Raw genomic sequence first — 18,388 nt, forward strand, 5'->3', positions numbered from 1 at the left:
TGTAACTGTTACATTGAAACAAATTGTAAATTATTTTCTCTTAATCACAAGGCTAAACTATTAAATGACTTACATTTTAGTTTTATTTTATTGAACCCTCTTCTACTAACAGATCCATATTTTTCCCGTTTCTGTTTGAAACTATATTCAAATTGTTTTATCCAAAGTGACTGTACTTTCAGTGTATACACAATTTTCCACAAGTTTCTCTCTTGTGTCCTGTAATACATAAAAAGTATCATTTGTATATCTTTGTTTTTCTTATCTTTTGGAAAGTAAACACAGACAGACACACACACATACACACTATTTACTACAAAGTTCATCATATTTGACTGTAAAATAAAGCTGGGAAAGCATGAGCTACAGATGGCCTCTTCCAGAAATAAATTATGCAAAGACTAAACCACAAGAAAAACAAACATTATTTCATGATGTAATTCTATGGGTTTGATGGATAACTTTGAGTAGGAGACATAGGCTACGTGGGAAAGGTGGTAAGTATATCTTAGCTTGCTGGCCATTTTTATGTCTATTTGTTTGTGGGCCAAAATGTGAACAGTGTGGAAGAGTCAAAGAAGAATTAACTTTGTTAAAGGTCTAGAAGTAAAATAATATTTGAATGCAATATTGTAATAGCCTAGTTATGGTCATAATAAATAACTGAATATGGTAATTTATATTGTAGCTACCATGCTATAATCCCAGCCTCCACACTCACGCACTTTACGTTGTTTATTCAAAACTCAGTTTCACATTTTGATCAACTGGAAAAGATCGCTTTGAAGTACAACCGACGAAATCGTTCGTATGTAACGACGTTACTCTTATGTTGTGGACTCCACTAATCTTAAACGAATCTTAATACTTTATTATGATTAAATTGTGCCTCCACGTTTAATAATTTTGAGCCGGCAGCTGCAATCCTCACCACCAGAGGCCGCTGTGTCCTACATTCAAAGACAATTCTTTCACTGATCGACTGTCACAAAATTGTCCGGAAAAATAATTTAAATCCAACACATTTTTGCTTTTGGGAACATTTGGAATAAATGTCCTTAACAATTATGTGGAAATATTGTTTTCTGTGAGGGTTAGGGTAAAGCTTTGTTACATTTAGGTGTATTCAAAATCAGTCAATTGATGTGTTGTCGGCTGCAACACTTAGACATACATTCTGTGTGTTTTTGCTTGTGCAACATTTCCTGTTGGCAGAAACGTCTGAGTCAACAAAATATATAAAAATGTGTTAATTGAGAGCTGAATGCTACTAAACACCAAACACAGATGAAACAGATCTCTTGATATTCATATACATTTGCAGCTACACAGACACATTCAGAGGATTATGCAGTATTGGGTGACAAACACTTATTGACATTGTGTACAGGTAAGACCATCTCAGCACAATTCATGACATATGTATGTATAATACTCTTTTTAAACTTAGTCCATGCAATTTAAAATGTTTTCTGTAATTGTAACGTTGTTTAAGCTCATTTAAATTATGTTACAGTAAAGCACAAAAAGCATGTCTGATAAAGAGTTTTAGTGTATGAAACATAATTTATACATGTGCATAATTACAAATTTAACATATTTTGTAAAACGGCAATAGTTTTTTGAAGTTTAACACAGTTTTGGTGTTGCAAATATGGGGACATATTTAAACTGAATGTGTTAAAAAGTGATATGACAGCAGCTGTGGATCTTTTTTTTTTTACAAAAGAATTTCTGTTTTGCATACAGAATGATCTCCAATACAACTGTCCCTCATCACTCCAGTGTCTCAACCCACCATGAACAAACTACAATGGACACCGTTTTTTACATCATCATTTTTCTCCTGGGCACCACAGGGAACTCTGTGGTCATCTGGGTGGCCGGCTTCCGTATGAAACCCAACGTCACCAACGTATGGCTGGTCAACCTGGCCATAGCTGACCTGATCTTCTGCTTCACACGAGTGACCTCGCTCATCAGTATTTTGGTTGACCACTGGCCTTTCGGAGACGTTCTCTGCAAGTTAACTGGCTTCTTCAAATATACCAACATGTTCTGCAGTGTTTTTCTGCTGGCTGTTATCAGCGTTGATCGAGTGCTCTGCGTGTGGAAACCAGTGTTCGCCAAGAAGAGACGGACGTTGTGTGCTGCTCGTGTGATCAGTTCGGGGGTTTGGTTTGTGGCGACGATCTTCAGTTCACCATACTTTGTGTATCGGGAGGTCTACACTGACCAAAACAACTTGAGCCAATGCTCATTTAAGGTCAGAATAGCTTTACAAAATCACTTGAATGTCATCTACATTCCCTATCTTGTATATGGCAACATGGCATTTAACAAACATTTTAACCAACCATTTTGATAATAATTTCTACATTTATCAGTTTTATGATGTGGCAAAGGTTTTACCAAAGCAATTTAATAAGATATATTTCTAACTGCATTCATACTATAAATATTCACAATATTCACAATATAACAAAGAGAACATCTTAAACCTTATAAGATAATGATTATAATTCCATTCCATCACAAATTTGCAGAAAACAGAAGAAGCAGATGAAGGAAGTTCAGCAAAGTATGTTTACTACTACATTCGCTTCTTCTGCGGATTTCTGGTACCTTTCCTGGTGATCTTTACCTGCTACACACTAGCTGCTGTTGGGATACGCAGGACGCGACTCTCTGGCAAATCAAGACCTCTTCGGATTCTTGCTTTACTGGTTTTGGCCTTTTTCTTATGCTGGGCCCCATACCATGTCCTTGGTCTTATAAAGCTGAAGAATGAAAGCCACCCGGCTGTAAAGCTGGCATGGCATATGGCTTCAAACTTAGCCTATTTCAACAGCTGCGTGAACCCAGTGCTGTACTTCTGTATGGGTCTGGATCTCAGGCAATGCTGCAATCAAAGTCTGTTAGCCGTTTTTCACAGAGCTCTTACAGAAGAAGGCCGAACTCTGTCCCAGGACAGCACTGTGGATGAACGCTTGAATTGTGTTTTCATGGCTGCTGGTACAGTTCATCACATACCTGTGTCTATGACTATAGTTTAAGTGTGACATTTTTTATTAAATAAGTGTACTACCAGAATCAGTTTAATTTCCAATGCATTTTTTGTTCAAAATAAAAATGAAAGTAAATAAAAAATAAGTGCGCAAGAGTTTTTAATATTTAATGTTTAAACAGCTTCCCATGCAAGACTGGAATTACTGTATAAGATATTCGCAGGACTAAAATGCAAAGACGAACTGTGAAAGTGTGCTGAATTCTTTCATTCTTTTATAAATTCACATTTATTATGTTGTTTTTCGTCTTTCCCGGCTGTATTTTGTAATAGGCAATATGTCTAATTTGATGTCAAGGTTGAAATTTTCAATTGAAGTTTTATGGAACCTTTAAGCTTTTACCCACTTCTACTTGCTGCACCTTTACATGTGTGCATTTGGCAGATTATGTTTTCCAAAGTGACTAACAGTGCTTTTAAGGTACACGATGTATCCTCATGTGTGTTCCTGTAAAGCATCCCATAACATTAATATTGCACCATCTGTGAAGCTTAAAAGTCCTTATCTATCCTATCATCATTTTTACCATCATGCCATCACCATTGCACAACATCTCTGGTGCAATGAAACTAAATCACTGATGAAGTCCATAAAGCAAAACTATGGCTAAACTTCTGCATTTACGGTAAGCGTAATGAAAAATAAGTGAACTAGTATTAATAATACGTAGATTCTATAATTACTATCAACCAAAAAACAAATGAACAAACAATTTAAGAATTTTAAGAATTTCTACTTTTTAAAAACAAGTTCAATTCATTTCTATTAGAAATGTTAACAGCAAGTTGAAATGACTTACAGTTACAGATTATTTAATAATGAAATGTTTTCAGTGGCATGCACACTAGATTCACACTGTCTTTATCACAGGATGTAACACATTTACGATATTCACAAAAGATAAAGCTGCCAGACTGACACTTCTGACTTCACCATGCAATAAATGCTTTAACAAGCAGAGGAGATGCAACACCAAAGGCGTAATCATACACAAAACGTTAAAATATTATACAATATGTACACTACTGTACATGCAAAAGTTCTGCCATCCAAGAATGTGGACAGAATCTGTTAAAGATTTGATCATTCATTACACTATAGATGGTTTCATCGGAAGCACACGTCTGGCCCCAAGTTAACTTCCTCTCTGTGGTCATAACAATTTATTTAATATTTAATTTATATTGATATGTTATTGTATGTTACTTGTATTAAATCAAATTAAAACTACTCAACAGTTATTGATTCTTTGCTGAGGTCTACCTGAAGTTTAGTTTGGGCCACATAACTTTTGTTTATGTTGTTGCCGCTGAAACCGTCTATACTTTGCTTAGAGATCAAGAGAGTCCAAAATTTGATTTGATGTGGAATTTTATTGAAAAAATTATGAAAAGTAAAATGAATACTTTGAGAACTGAGGAGTACAAAGGTTTTCTAATGCTACTTTCAGATCATTGAAGTGGTGATCTTTCACTATATTCCTGCAGTATGTTAATGCACTAAACTGTATTGTAAACATTGTCTTATATTTTTATAATGTAAAGGTCCTGATGTTTGTGGAGCTATGAAATGTCGCCTCGCTTTTCTTCTTCAGCGACTTCCAACCACTCTCCTTGATTCATACGTTCTGTGGGCACACATGTAGAATATCCCTATAACAGACAATTCAAAATCATTGAATCAGTTAACTTTACACATTAAAAAGGGAATATTTGTTTTTGCAATATTTTGCAAAACAAAGCTTTCAAAATGTCTATAAACACTTTTTAATGAAGTTTAATTGGCTATAATCTAATGCCTAATGCACCCTAAGTATGAGTCTGTATTCTCTCACCTGCAAAGAATGTCATTAGCATGGCCACCCAGCCCAGTATGTAGGACCAGGAAAAGCTCCAGTCTCCAAAGCGCTTGCCCAGGAAGCTTAGGGTTACACCAGTGTAGATTGCCATAGCGAGCAGTGCAAACATAGCTGAATAAAATATATATATACATAAGGGTAGTTTGAGAAAAAAATTCTAAACGGTTGAAAGATATACAAAAGAAGATGTAAATCAATAGAAAGCACACAGAAAAATTGCATGCGTGTGACTAACTGGAGATGAAAAACAAGATGCTTGCAGCAAAGGAGCGACTGAACCTCTCAAAGGCAGAAAAATGGGCAAATGACAGAATGCCTGCCATGACGCCAGCAAAGCATGCTATTCCCGACAGGATCATGAATGCCCGGGTGGCATTCCAGTATGCTGGAGACACAGAAATAAATTTATCACTAAAACCTCAAGAGACAGATTCCCCTTGTCAAACAATCTCTTGTTTTGAAAACAGCTTTACCAATTCTTGGTTTTGATTTCTTTTATTTGATCGTTGAAAAACTGCCCCTGTAAAATCACCTTGAATGAACCAAAGCACAGCTCGTGTAATCTCAGATGTCATCTTATGAGACCAGGGGAACAACTTTGAGGCACCTGTAGAACACGACTGTGTTCAGACAATACAAACCAATGCGAGGTGCTCAAATGATGAAAAGGAATAAACCGCTGCCATCTACTGGCTCCTCTAAATATTGATATTGACTTGTTCGAAAGAGGCACTAACCCTAAAATTACCACAATCACATGTTCTTGTTGTTGTTATCATTAGACAGCTGCACCTTTTTAACAACGATGTTATAAACTTAGTCAAGGCCAGTCAAGCTCTTTCACACCATCATTTTATTATTTCAATGCATCTGGCTTTATACACAGATGCTCAAAGATTTGTTTTATTGAAATTAAAAAGGGTCTAGACAAGGTATGCATGTACTTAGTTTATACAGCAAAAATGTTTATAGTTTTATTCTTTCATTAGTTTTGTTTGACTCACACAGATACATTTACCTATACTTGCGGTCTGCATGTAGCACTTGTTGGCCATGCAGTACCTCCACAGGCCCTGGTGGGCATAGCTGCCTGAGAGACGATACTGCATCCAACAGTCTGTCGCTGTGGAGACCACTATTAGGATGTTCCCCAAAATGGCACAGAACAGGCCGCCGCCCATAAAGCTGTACATCCTGAATCGTACAGAAAGGAAATATATAGAAGCCAACCTGTGCTATATTAAAGGAATACACCACCCACAAAGGAAAATTCTGTCATGAATTACTCCCACCAAGTTGTTCCAAACCTGTATAAATTTGTTTGTTTTGTTAAAGACAATGAAAGATATTTGGAAAATTGTTTGTAACCAAACAGTTCTGTGGCACTATTGACTATAGGGAAAAAACTACTATGGTATTTAGTGCTCCAGAAGTGTTTCGTTTCCCACATTCTTCACATTATCTTTTGTGATCTTTTGTGAGAATTTTAAACAGTTTTGGAACAACTTGAGAGTAAGTAAATGATGACAGAATTTTCACTTTTTGGGTGAACTATCCCTTTAACTGCACTCTTTACTGAGACAGATTAAACTTTATGGCCCGGTTTCATAGACATGGCTTATCTTAAGCCAGGACTATGCCTTATTTGAATTAAGATATTTATGTCGCTTTTATGAAAATGCCTTAGAAGAATACATTACTGGTGAGCATCTTGAGACAAAACAATGGCACTGATGTATTTTAATATATTTCTGGGCAAGTTATATTCAGTTATGACAGGTCAAACATTCCTTTTAGTCTGAGACTAGCCTTAAGCCTCATCTGTGAAACCGGGCCTAAATGCTCTACATAAATCATTTTATTACTTTTAGAAACGTTTTAGAACGATTAGAAAAAACATTTTTATTTTACTTTTCAGTCATATAGTCTTAAAACCCATCTCACAGAAACATCAACATATAAATTATTAAAAAGAATTAGCCACATTGGACCTTCAATCGTGAGTAAAATTTCTGTGAATCCTTCCTAAAATCAACCTTATTCAAATCATCACATTTAATTAAACGCAGCAATTTATGTTAAAATAGATTAATAATGAACAAAAATCTGCTCGTTTCTAAAAATAAGATAATTCTCAATGAGGGAAAACACATTCATAAAATGCTGTAACAGCCATGTGCATTTAATGTACAACTATCAAAATGCTTTCAGTGCACTGAATGTAAACCAAACATTCGGAATTTTAATAATATAATAATTCCTTACCTTATTGCTTCTAGGGTAAAATCCCTCTTTGCTTATCCTCGAAGAGAAAGAGGGAGAATGGAGAGGTAGAGAGAGATGATAGGGGGTAAGAGGGAAATACACATAAAGAACCTGCCTCACAGAATTCCAAACTCAACCTCTGTTGCCCTTTTTGTTGATGGTGGCAAAATCCTTTAAATGCTGCCTGTTCTGTCCATGAAACAAATACACTTGGACAAGTTATGGAAGGGGCGCTGGTGCACCAGCGTGCATGTATGATGTCAATGGTTTTGCTTTTGTTTGAAGAGTGGACTGTTGCACTTATTCAGAGGATTGTTGTGGTGCAGTGGTCAATGCAAAATGCTGAGTTCCCGCTTTGCTTTGAGGGGGGCCACGGTGTGGCTGCTTAGGTTTTATACCTTTAGTTAACAGTGCAATATTCCCAATGTTCCCCATTTCCAAAAATAGAGTTCAATCATAAGGAGAAATTACACAATGAGGATAATGTTATGCTCTTTAAATGTTTATTTACAATTTACTGTGCGTTTACAACACACAAACTCATGCTTTTATAACATTTTAATGTAATTGTACATGCACATTTTATAATATATTAAAATCCCATCAGTATTCAAATGATCACTTTTTATTACATCAGTTAAACTATGGTTAATTTTTCTAGGGGGACATTACAGACTTGAGTTCCTCTATTTACGTTATACAGTTCACATTCTATCCTGAGAAGTTAACATGTTTAAAAAACTCTTATGTAGTCACATACAATAGGTTAAGGAACATGTTTGTAAGCATCGTGATCTTGCTGTGCGTTTCAACAGCTCAGTTTGCCATTCAGCCTCGTGTGCAGAAGAACGGAAGTTCAGAAAAAACGCTTTCTCTACACGGACCTTTTTTATGCAGATATAACATTTATTATATAAAAAACATTAAAGGTAGAATAGATCAACTGTCTGTCAGATCATGTTAGGGACTAATTCTTGTCCGGCTCCTCTTCGTTGTACTCCATTCGTGTCATGTGGTTTGACCAAAATCCGGATTGGATCTCGGGGTCACCTGAGAAAATCACCACTCGTCATATTTCTGATTCCTTGTGTTGATGTGTCCAACGAAAAGCCATTTATTTAATGCGTGCACTGTATGTTGATGTTACACACGACCAGGGTGTAAATCTTTACGAAAACGCAAGGTAAGATCACTTCAAGATTGAATATGCGAATATGTTCTTTTTATGAACAACTGAGTATTTTAACAGTGTAAGACATCGATTTCACAATCGAAAGTATGTAAATTAGCATTAAACCATACTATAAGTTACCATGCAACATAAGCTTACTTCTGTTTTTCTAAGGTTTTGTCAAACAATCGATTTTAAAAGTACGCACAACCAAACCACGCTGACACCTGTCCAACAAATAATACGTATTTACTGAAAAATAAAAGCATTTTATCTCTAATACAACACTCCACTCCGCGTCTTATTAACGGCAGTTCCAAAATAGGGCAGCTATTTAGAAAGCATGCGGATGGATACATCAATGTTTCTTAAAGCTCTACGGCACGAGCGGAAATAAGGCGAAAACAAGCTTTAGCATAAATCGAGTTTGTTACTAAGCTTTAACCCGTAAACCAAACGACTGGAAAAAGACTCAACAGGTCGAAGACTCGCCTCCATCGAAGGGCGGGAGGGAGTAATACGCAACAAAGCCGCGAAGTGCGCGAACCAATGCAACTGAATGAGCGCAACGACTGGAACACCTTCCGTCTTCCTCCACCGCGGTCTCCATTTTAACTCCTCGCCCAGCCTGCACCTCACGTGTCCTGGACTGTCTTTCTCACATGACCCGTGTGTTTGTCCCCGTGATCAGCGCTTCCATCTCCTGTATTTCAAGTGTCGCTGAATATTGCAATTTAAAATCCGCTCGCCTTCATGGATATGCTCGAACAGAGCTTGGACACCTCGACGAGGTGAGAGCGCGTCCTTTATGCGCGGCCACACACAGGCCCCAGTCAACCATTTTCTTTTCTGTTTTTACACCCGGGCAGTTAGCGATCATCTTTTAAGTTTATATTTTTGACTATTGTTAAGTTTCGTGCATGCCATTTATATGCTAAGTTAAACGTAAGACGCGATCATTACGACGAAAAACAACGTATCAATACCGTTTAAATGCCGCCGGTCGACATATTTATATCAGTATTAGCCCGATTGCTAATTTGCTTATTTTAATCTAGCATTATTTATTGAAAAAATATGACCATTCAAGCCGGTATACTGTCGTGTTTAATCTGCATTATTTAAGGCTTTCTTTTCTTTATAGGGTAAAGGATGCATTTTAACCAATATTTTGAGCTGCTTTATCGCGTTGACTGGTCTCGAAAAGATGTTTAGCAGTTTAATGCATTATATTCCCTTCGACCTGCAGCCGACCTTTCGTCTTTTTTTTTTCCACCTAAAAGCTTTTGTTTCTATATTATCTGATTTTTTCTCTGAATTCGTTATGCTGATTATATATTTAAATAACACACTTTTTTGTAGCTTTGAATAATTTTAGTTTTGTATAGCAAAAGTGGTCCGTTTGTGAAGGGAGGGGGCGGGGCGTTCTCCGTCTGTTTCAAGTTTGCAGAGCAGAAAGATTTTGGGCTGCTCGATTATGACAAAAATCACAATCACGATTATTTTGGCCAATATTGAGATCTCTTTTATTTAACACGATTACTCGTTAACTTTTAAACTGAATTCAGCTGCAAAATAAATGTAAAGAAATAGCACATCTGAAGCACTGTAAAGGAAAAGGGTGCACTGTGGATTTATATCACAAGAAAAGAGAGGATCCTTGCAAAATGGAACGCAGCATAATAATCGTTTTACCTCGATTATTTTGTTATTGTAATTGTTGAAGGCCAAAATGAACTATTACGATTAATTGCACAGCCCTAATTTGAATATCCTATACGCATACCTATAATGTATTAAAATCGATTTTTGTTTCGTTTTCAACATTTGCCTGTTTGTAAACATTTGCTTTAGGGCTGGTAAATATATACCACATGAATGTATTCTCAAAATAGACTTTCTCTCCTGAATATGACCTGAAACTCTATTTTTTTCCAGTCACGAGAAACAGGAAACTGAGGAGGTTGTTCAACTGCAGGAAGGTACGTTCAAATCAGTATGTCTACACATATCTATTGTGCATCTCTACACTTGGCATATGAATATGTGAAGGAATGAGAAGATATCATAGGGCAACATTTCTTGTGCGTTTCTCAGCAGTGGGGTTGGAGGAGCAGGCGGCGGTTACCATAGCAAGTGTCCAGCAGGCAGCAGCATTTGCAGACCACAATGTTCAATACCAGTTCCGCACAGAGAACAGCGGCGGACAGGTCAGTGTGAACTTTAACCTTTCTTCTAAGGGGGGTGTAGAGGATCCAGGGTTCAAACTGGGGTGACTGTCATAAAACACCGCCGGGAGCTCTGTGCCCCTTTAATGGCTCTCATGAGAATCTCTTTAAAGGCTTTGTAATCCAGCAGTGCTTTATATTTGTATACCACTTTCAATGCGAGGTTTTTTTATATTTAATCTTAATCAGTACATGTTAAAGAATGCAAACAATTATAACTAGGATACACATAGCTATAGTGTGGCCACATATAGAGCATAGACATGCATAGTTTACACACAGCTCAGAGGTGACATTTGTGTTTACCTCTGATCTTGAATTCTGTAGGTGACGTATCGCGTGGTCCAGGTCACAGAAGACCATTTGGACGCAACAGGAGATGGAGGGGCTGCGGTCAGCGTGGTGTCCACGGCTGCTTTCGCGGGTGCACAGCAGGCAGTAGCACAGGTATTTATTTGGTTTAAAAGAAGTTTTTAAGACTTCCCGGCGTCTTCTGAACACAGATTAAGATATTTTAGGTGACATCCGAGAGATTTGCAGGCCTCCTCATCATGGTTATAGTTGTTGTCAAGGTCCAGAAAAGTACTAAAGACATCGTTAAATTGGTCCATCCGCTCATAGTGGCTCAATAGAATATTTTTGAAGCGACGTCGAATACTTTGTGCAAAAAAAACAAAATAATGACTTTAATCGATATATTCTCCTCTGTCTTGTCAGTCTATGGTGTGCTTTCTCGAGAGCACTTCGACGCATGCGCATTCGGGGGGGCAGACGGCGGTGTTCTGACTGACAACCCGGAAGCGCAACTCTGTGTTTACAAGCAGACGCATATTGTATATAAGCTGATCTTCACAAAATGTCTGATGATTTCGATATTGAGGAAGACTTGCACTTTTTGCCCAACCGTACAACTTGAATGCGCCGAAGGGCTCTCGTGAACACGCACCATAGACTGACAAGACAGAGGAGAATATATCGATTAAAGTCGTTATTTTAGTTTGTTTTTCGCACATAAAGTATTGTCGTCGCTTCAATAAAATTCAATTGAGCCACTATGAGCGGATGGACCAATTTAACGACGTCTTTAGTACTTTTCTGGACCTTGACAACAACTATAACCATGATGTCTATGAGGAGGCCTGGAAATCTCTCGGATGTCACCTAAAATATTTTTAGTTGTGTTCCGAAGATGCTGGGAGGTCTTAAAACATGTTGAACGTCATGTGGGTGAGTAAAGATAAAACAATTTTGATTTTGAGATGAAATTTTCCTTTAAACAGACAGACAGACAGACAGACGGAAAGCAAGCATACCTCATCGTTGGTCTTTTGATATTCATGCCTTCATTGAGAATGGTTATTAGGCAGACCTAGATGGCAAAAAATAAATGATAACTACGGCAATAGTGTAATAATGTGTTCTAGAAATATGTTCCTCATTGAGTCTGTCTGTCTTTTAGGCTGTTATCCAAAACCCTTTCAGTAATGGGGGCAGTCCAGCGGGGGAGACGGTGGGTGGAGAAACGCGATTCGCTTATTTTCCAGCAACGACTGTCAGTGATGGTACAGCTGTGTCGGTGCAGGCCACGTCTGATCCAACCCTCACACAAGGAGGTCAGTTTTCAAACAGCGTTTGCCATTCGCTCTGTTAGAAAGTGTTACCGACCACCCAAGAGATACATGTAACTTCTGCAGATGTGCACTTCCTTGCATTTTCATTGCACAACTTTCACAGTTGAATAACTATGTTATAGCTGTTGCGCTCGCGGTGTTTATTTATGTCCATAAAAGTATGCTATTGGTATATGCAGAGATGTGATTTTTCCGTATAAATACGGATTTCCATATTTTTTGACCTCGCTGGGATCACCCGCGTAAATTGCATAAATTCAATTTATTTTAATTTGTGGCGGGATTGGGGGTTTGGGGATGTGCGCATTTTGTAACGTATACAGAAAATCCCGAGTCTGGAAGTTGAGACGTCTATATGATATCATATGATTTAACATTAAAACATTATCTATATACAGAGACTAAAATAGGCCATTCCGTGATTTGATGGCTTGGCAACTATACAAATGGCCGATCTAGTCACTGTAATATAAACGCGTTTAAGTCTCTACTGAAAGCATGCATTTAAATGAACTAAAACCGCAACATGCATCGTTTGCAAAACCTGCCGATTAATTTGGAAAAAAACGCTGTATGAATGACGTAGATGCGCCATTTAGTGGCTGTGTATGGAAGTCTCTTTAGGCCACAATATTCTTTACTTTTTGTGTTCAATTATTGTTTAAGGAATTATTTGCTGATTACAATAAAATTTGAAGTTGGCCTAGTATAAACTACTCAAGGGCCATTTGTAAATGCCATCTTATTTGACATTAGCATAAGATATTTGCACAAATCAACCTATTTTATTAAATATTGTTTAGGTGACTGTTAAACTAATAAACATTTGAACTGATTTTCCAAAATTGGCAGACGGAATTGGGAAGTTATAATAGTTTGTTTTTGTGTTGCTAAGTGAAAAATATCTATTTTTGGTAGACAGTTTCCTGTTTTAATCATGTAACATTTAATTAGTAACATTAAAGACATTTTTGGGGAGGATTGGGGTTGGGCGAGGGTGCGTGCGGTCTTCCTTCTTTTTTGTCCTTGGCTGATCACATGCCTGTGTATGTTTGTATGCTTATTAGTTATTTGGTATTGTATTACTATTGGTATTATTGGTATTATATTACCTACTCCCTGCGAGCCCTTGCTGATTACAGCTTTTTTTTTGCTTTAGGTCAGTTTTACGTGATGATGAGTCCACCAGATGTTTTACAAACTGGCACACCACGCACCATCGCACCACGTACACAGACTTACGCCGCGTAAGTACTAATCACGGGTGTGCACGGCTCGATCCGCTCTTTGAAAGGACTGCTATGTACATGACAACTTGAGTCCTCTTTGCGTTTTGCAGAAGCTGATTTGAACTGAACTTGTGAATAGATTTGATTCAAAAGAAGTGCTGTTTGCCATGAAATATTTAAAAAAATCAACTTTCTGTTGTGGTGTCCTTGCGGACTGCATGCGAAAGCAAACAATGCTGCAAACTAAAGACTCGCATCCAAAGCTGTTTTTTTTGTAATAATAATTTGATGCAAATGTATTGGAAAGTGTGAAATGTGTTTTGCGGAGTTGGTTGACGGTGCCCTGCTGCTAAATCAAAATGAAGGACTCACTGATGTGAATTTTGGAGTTTTTAATCAAATCCTAATGCATAGTCTGTCAGATTGAGAGTGTCATGCAGTTGAATTTAAAACAAGTGTCAATTGAAATTAATTCATATGTCCCAATCAATTTGAATGCTAACGTTTTCATAAAATTAAGATCAGAAAAAAATCAAACAAGTTTGTCCCACTTGCCTGCCATCCTCAGAGACCTCGGTGAACATGAGACTCTTCAACACAGCAGATCAGACTGGTGAGGAAGACCTTTTCATATCCCCTCCACATTACCCCCCTTCAGCTGCCAGTCTGTCCTGTTCCTCTAGTTACCACTGCACTAGCCCACTCATCGCTAGCCAGCAGTTGGCCTTTAATTCTGTTTAAGTGTAGTTGTGTTGGGCGTTTGGATTTCTTTCTTGTTTCAACGTCAACTAGTCTTTCAGAAGTTATATGTGGGACAAATAACAGGTTACATTTTCTTTTTAGGCATTAAGTGCAAATCACAGATTTCATGCAAGCAAATATCGTGATTGAATTGTTTGAAGGTTGTGCTTTAAAACACAGATTTTTAGTTTTAATTTAATGTTTGATTTTGATCATTTGGATGGTCTCAGGGGTGTTAAATTAGGCATACTGAGAAGGTGTTTTTTGTAGTTTAACAGCGCAGTAGCAAGCTGATCACTGTGCTGTCTATTTCTCTTTCCTCTTTCTTTACACAGGAAGATTGATGGGCCCCGGGCACCTCGCGATGAGAGAAGGAGAGCACAGCATAATGAAGGTGAACTAATGCATTACTCGCAGCTACAAAAAGGTTCAATAAATGTATTTGTGTAGGGTAACAGTACAGACTCGTGCCTTGTTAACCAGTGTTCACAAATGGCATTGTTGCTTTAATCATGAAAGATTGTTGTTATATTCCAGAATAGAGTCAGGCTGTTGGAGAGGAGGTTTTTAATGAAGTATTAAGAGATTTATGACATCTAAAAGTATTTGTCTAATTCTTCATTCAGATTATTGATGGAAGTCGTTACATCAATTTGTAATGTTGAAATGTTTCATGTGCTTGCAGTGGAAAGAAGAAGAAGAGACAAAATTAACAACTGGATCGTCACGCTATCTAAAATCATCCCAGACTGCAATATGGATAATACCAAAACAGGAGCGGTACGGAATGTGCACTTATGTGGGTACTTCTGTGTGTATACTTGTCTGCTCATTTTGAATAAATTCTTTGTTGTCCTCTGTAGAGTAAAGGAGGCATCCTGTCTAAAGCATGCGACTACATTAGAGAACTCCGACAGACTAACCAGAGGCTACAGGAGAACTATAAAGAGGTGGAGAGAATACAGGTGGATAGTGAGCTACTTAGACAACAGGTAAATCTGTCTTTTGCTGGTCTTTTGAATGTTGGACATACTGTGAGCTCCAAAAGTTTAAACGATGAATTTCTTAGTATGTGGTAATTTGGTGTTTATTGGCTATATTTTGGTATGTAGATAGGCTAGTGTGCACCACAAGTTTGAGCAAAAAATATTGTTATCGGCATGATTTGAGAATCTGTGGTTGGACTTCATATTTGCTAAATATAAAAAATATGAATTAAATATGTTTTTATTTATGGACTCTGTAATGTTGGAGTAATGAATGGCAATTACTGCTGATTTTTGCAATATAATTATGTTAAGTAATATGTGTTGTTTTGCAGATTGAAGACCTAAAAAACGACAACGCACTGCTCAGAGCTCAACTACAACAGCACGGCCTGGAAATCAGCGAAACTGCATCACAGTGACAAAAACATTCACCAGTTAAAGAGACTCTACAGCAAAGCTCAAAGTGGATTCATAACCCCTAAAGACTCGCTCGCGTCTCATCACAGACACTTCAGTAGGATATGAATGCGTATGTTACACAGACAAAAGACTTTGACAGTAGTGAAAATGTACCTGCTGTAAAAGCACACTTAGGTCTCACCTTCACTCCCGTGAGAACTCGAGAACCTGGACTCACTCAGTATGGAACTACCCGCTTCCAAGAAGTATCCGGCTTTCCACAGATCCTTGTCCTGTTTTGAATTTTCATTACTAATTATATGCCTGCTCATGCCTAATGGTCAACTTTTGTTTTGTTTGAAACGCCTTTGTGACAGAAGGGTCTTTTTTGAAGGGTTTGTTCGGTATTGTATTTATTAGCTTTCGAACGTTATTACACAGCAGGTATACAAAACCTTTGCATTTGGCTTAAACCGGAACTGTCAACCTCAACAAAGTTGTCATGCAGCCTAAAATAACTGAGGGTTTTTTTATTGTTTTTTTTTCCGTTCTGCAGTCTCCCTGTTTCAGATTTGGGATTGATTTACAATAATCGGACTAATCAGATTTTAGTGGCACATCAGGACTAATTGATTTACAATATGCGTTTGCTTAAACTGTAAACTAAAGTACATATAGAACTTCAATTATAATAGAGATGGACAAGATGATGGCTAAAACTGTATGTGTGTGACATTGTCTACAGTTTTCAGAGTTATTGCACTGTGTTTAAGTGAAGGCAAAACAAGTAGCTCAGGGTTTGAGATGCAGGCTCTGGATCCCCTTTACCTTGTAACCCTGCACTTTTTGCCCTTTTGGGTTCACATGCCTAGATACCTAAACGTACTGTATATATCATGTATTTCAACCAGTTGTTCTTAAGTCAATGAATGAACTCTCTACATGCGAAGAAATGTACTTTATAAGTCCGATTTCCCAATTTAAGTAACAGTTTTGAAAAATAAAATGGAAGATGCGCAATAAAAATGGGTAAAGTTTTGGTTCACTCTGTTGTAGCTTATCTTCCATATTATTTTTACTTTGAAACAACATCTTGATGTTTTGAAAAATAAAACTAAAGAGATACGATAGAAAAAGAAAAGCCACGAAATTGTAAGAATGAGTGTGAGTGTCTGACAGCTCTGGGTATTATGGCAATTATAGTTAATGCTATGCATAAAGAAAATGAACGTAAACTAACACCTATACTTTTTTGTTAATTGTAGTCTTTACCAGTTTACCTCCTTAGGTTTTAAAACCAATTCAGTCCTGTGATGTTCCTTTCAGAGGTAGCTAGAGGGTTAAAAGACTTGAATAATAATGCTGGAATGTAAAAACTTGTTTTGACTGTTTACCAGCACTTCTCATTGGTTGTGACTAAAGCACCATCTTTTCAATTTAATTGTATTTCGTCTTTGTGTATTTCAACCATATTCAAAATTACCACATTTACAAAAATAGAAACAAAAGCGTTTAACCTAAAACAATCTGTGATCATAACCAGTGAGGCATTGAGATTCATATGTTACACAGCAATCCAGAGAGTAAACGGACAATTGCTCAGATTTTGTCTCGTGTTTCTCGCAGTAGGCCTACTAATGCTGTAATTGAATGACTGTTGATTTATAGAGTAAAGATTCGTACAGTCTAATGCACTGGTGCTGTTTATTTCAGATGACAGGAAATGAGTGGGTTATTAAATTCAGAAACACTCAGCATGACGTTCTTACCACTGAGTTGGGTTCTATAAGCTATACCATACATTTGCTTTGTTTATACTTACTGACTGTTGATGTTAATGTATGTACTTTTACACAAGACAAAAACAAGAGTTACAATAAGTAGATTTTTCTTTAAAACAAAATTCTGAAATAAAATGTAAATAATGTATATTGTGTACTGCAGCGTTTATTCTTATATTTTTTTGGCATTTATCAGTGCAATTTAGGTTATGAGCAAATCAACATTGCACTTTTTGTTGGTTTGGTCCTGCAGAGTGCTGTTTAGGACACAATAGAGAGCTTTGAGGAAGTCTATATATGGACATGATCTCTTACGTCAAACAAATTTGAATACAAAAGCAGCACAGTCAGGAAATACTTTGGTGGTGCTGTCCTGTTGTATTTTGAGCTGAGTATTTGGTAAGAACAATCTAATATTTTCAAATCTTTTTAGAGATAAGGTATGTAAAATACAAATGTTTTCTAAAGAATAATGAGTCTTTCTCATGTCGACAAGCTACAGATATCACTAACCCGCAGCAATGACAACATCCCAAAAGCACAGACTCTTCTGTTCTGAGCCAATGGGAGATAAATCTGTGTATACACTTCCTGGAATTGGTCTTGTGTTGGGCGGACGACTAGAGAAGATTGGAATATTCAAAGCGAGGGATGTCCTGGGGCGTTTCCTGGTCTTGGGGATGGATGAGTGGAAGTATAAGAGCTGGCTTAGAGACTCGTGTGGGGCAAATGCAAAGCAGCAAAGGGATTGTTACAACTGCCTGAAGGAATGGACAAACAATAATTTGTAATGAGAATCCTGAGTATCTGTAATTCTCCATCACATTACAATCTTTGTTTCAGATTGTGAATGAGGTTTATGGATTTGTATGACCTTACTGAATCTTGTTACTTTTATTTTATGACTTGCATTAATGTGAAATTAATTAATTATTACTTAAAAAACTGAAAAACACAAAAAAGGTCAAACACAGCACAGTGCATGGTGTTTATAGAACAAGCAAGATTACTCTAGTAAATAATATCTA

The 18,388-nt window shown here is 37.2% G+C and overlaps 3 protein-coding genes across 8 annotated transcripts; 2 read left to right on the forward strand and 1 right to left on the reverse strand.

Annotated features, from left to right (window-relative positions):
- The first annotated feature begins 1,276 nt into the window (after positions 1-1,276).
- LOC130567411 (C3a anaphylatoxin chemotactic receptor-like) lies at positions 1,277-3,085 on the forward strand. Its single transcript, XM_057355486.1, has 3 exons — positions 1,277-1,390; positions 1,750-2,266; positions 2,547-3,085. The coding sequence occupies exons 2-3, from the start codon at positions 1,751-1,753 to the stop codon at positions 3,054-3,056; spliced, it is 1,026 nt and encodes a 341-aa protein (XP_057211469.1). The 5' UTR covers positions 1,277-1,390; position 1,750; the 3' UTR covers positions 3,057-3,085.
- Positions 3,086-4,497: 1,412 nt separating this feature from the next.
- On the reverse strand, positions 4,498-7,302 carry lim2.4 (lens intrinsic membrane protein 2.4). The gene is made up of 6 exons (XM_057355351.1): positions 7,192-7,302; positions 5,945-6,120; positions 5,459-5,533; positions 5,162-5,311; positions 4,903-5,037; positions 4,498-4,720 (listed from the first exon to the last, which is right to left on the reverse strand). The coding sequence occupies exons 2-6, from the start codon at positions 6,117-6,119 to the stop codon at positions 4,659-4,661; spliced, it is 597 nt and encodes a 198-aa protein (XP_057211334.1). The 5' UTR covers position 6,120; positions 7,192-7,302; the 3' UTR covers positions 4,498-4,658.
- Positions 7,303-7,777: 475 nt separating this feature from the next.
- On the forward strand, positions 7,778-17,508 carry usf2 (upstream transcription factor 2, c-fos interacting). Of its 6 annotated transcripts, none has more exons than XM_057355104.1 (11): positions 7,778-8,374; positions 10,301-10,344; positions 10,463-10,572; positions 10,918-11,037; positions 12,050-12,203; positions 13,381-13,468; positions 14,019-14,063; positions 14,527-14,585; positions 14,877-14,971; positions 15,055-15,183; positions 15,513-17,508. In XM_057355104.1, the coding sequence occupies exons 1-11, from the start codon at positions 8,313-8,315 to the stop codon at positions 15,597-15,599; spliced, it is 993 nt and encodes a 330-aa protein (XP_057211087.1). In that variant the 5' UTR covers positions 7,778-8,312; the 3' UTR covers positions 15,600-17,508. The 6 variants fall into 6 exon arrangements, with proteins under 6 accessions (XP_057211087.1, XP_057211086.1, XP_057211090.1 ...); XM_057355103.1 differs by having other exon boundaries at positions 7,780-8,374; positions 10,460-10,572; XM_057355106.1 differs by lacking the exon at positions 7,778-8,374 and adding an exon at positions 8,405-9,153.
- The last annotated feature ends 880 nt before the right edge of the window (positions 17,509-18,388 follow it).

The sequence above is a fragment of the Triplophysa rosa genome, linkage group LG16, assembly GCF_024868665.1.
Source record: "Triplophysa rosa linkage group LG16, Trosa_1v2, whole genome shotgun sequence".
NCBI lineage: Eukaryota > Metazoa > Chordata > Actinopteri > Cypriniformes > Nemacheilidae > Triplophysa > Triplophysa rosa.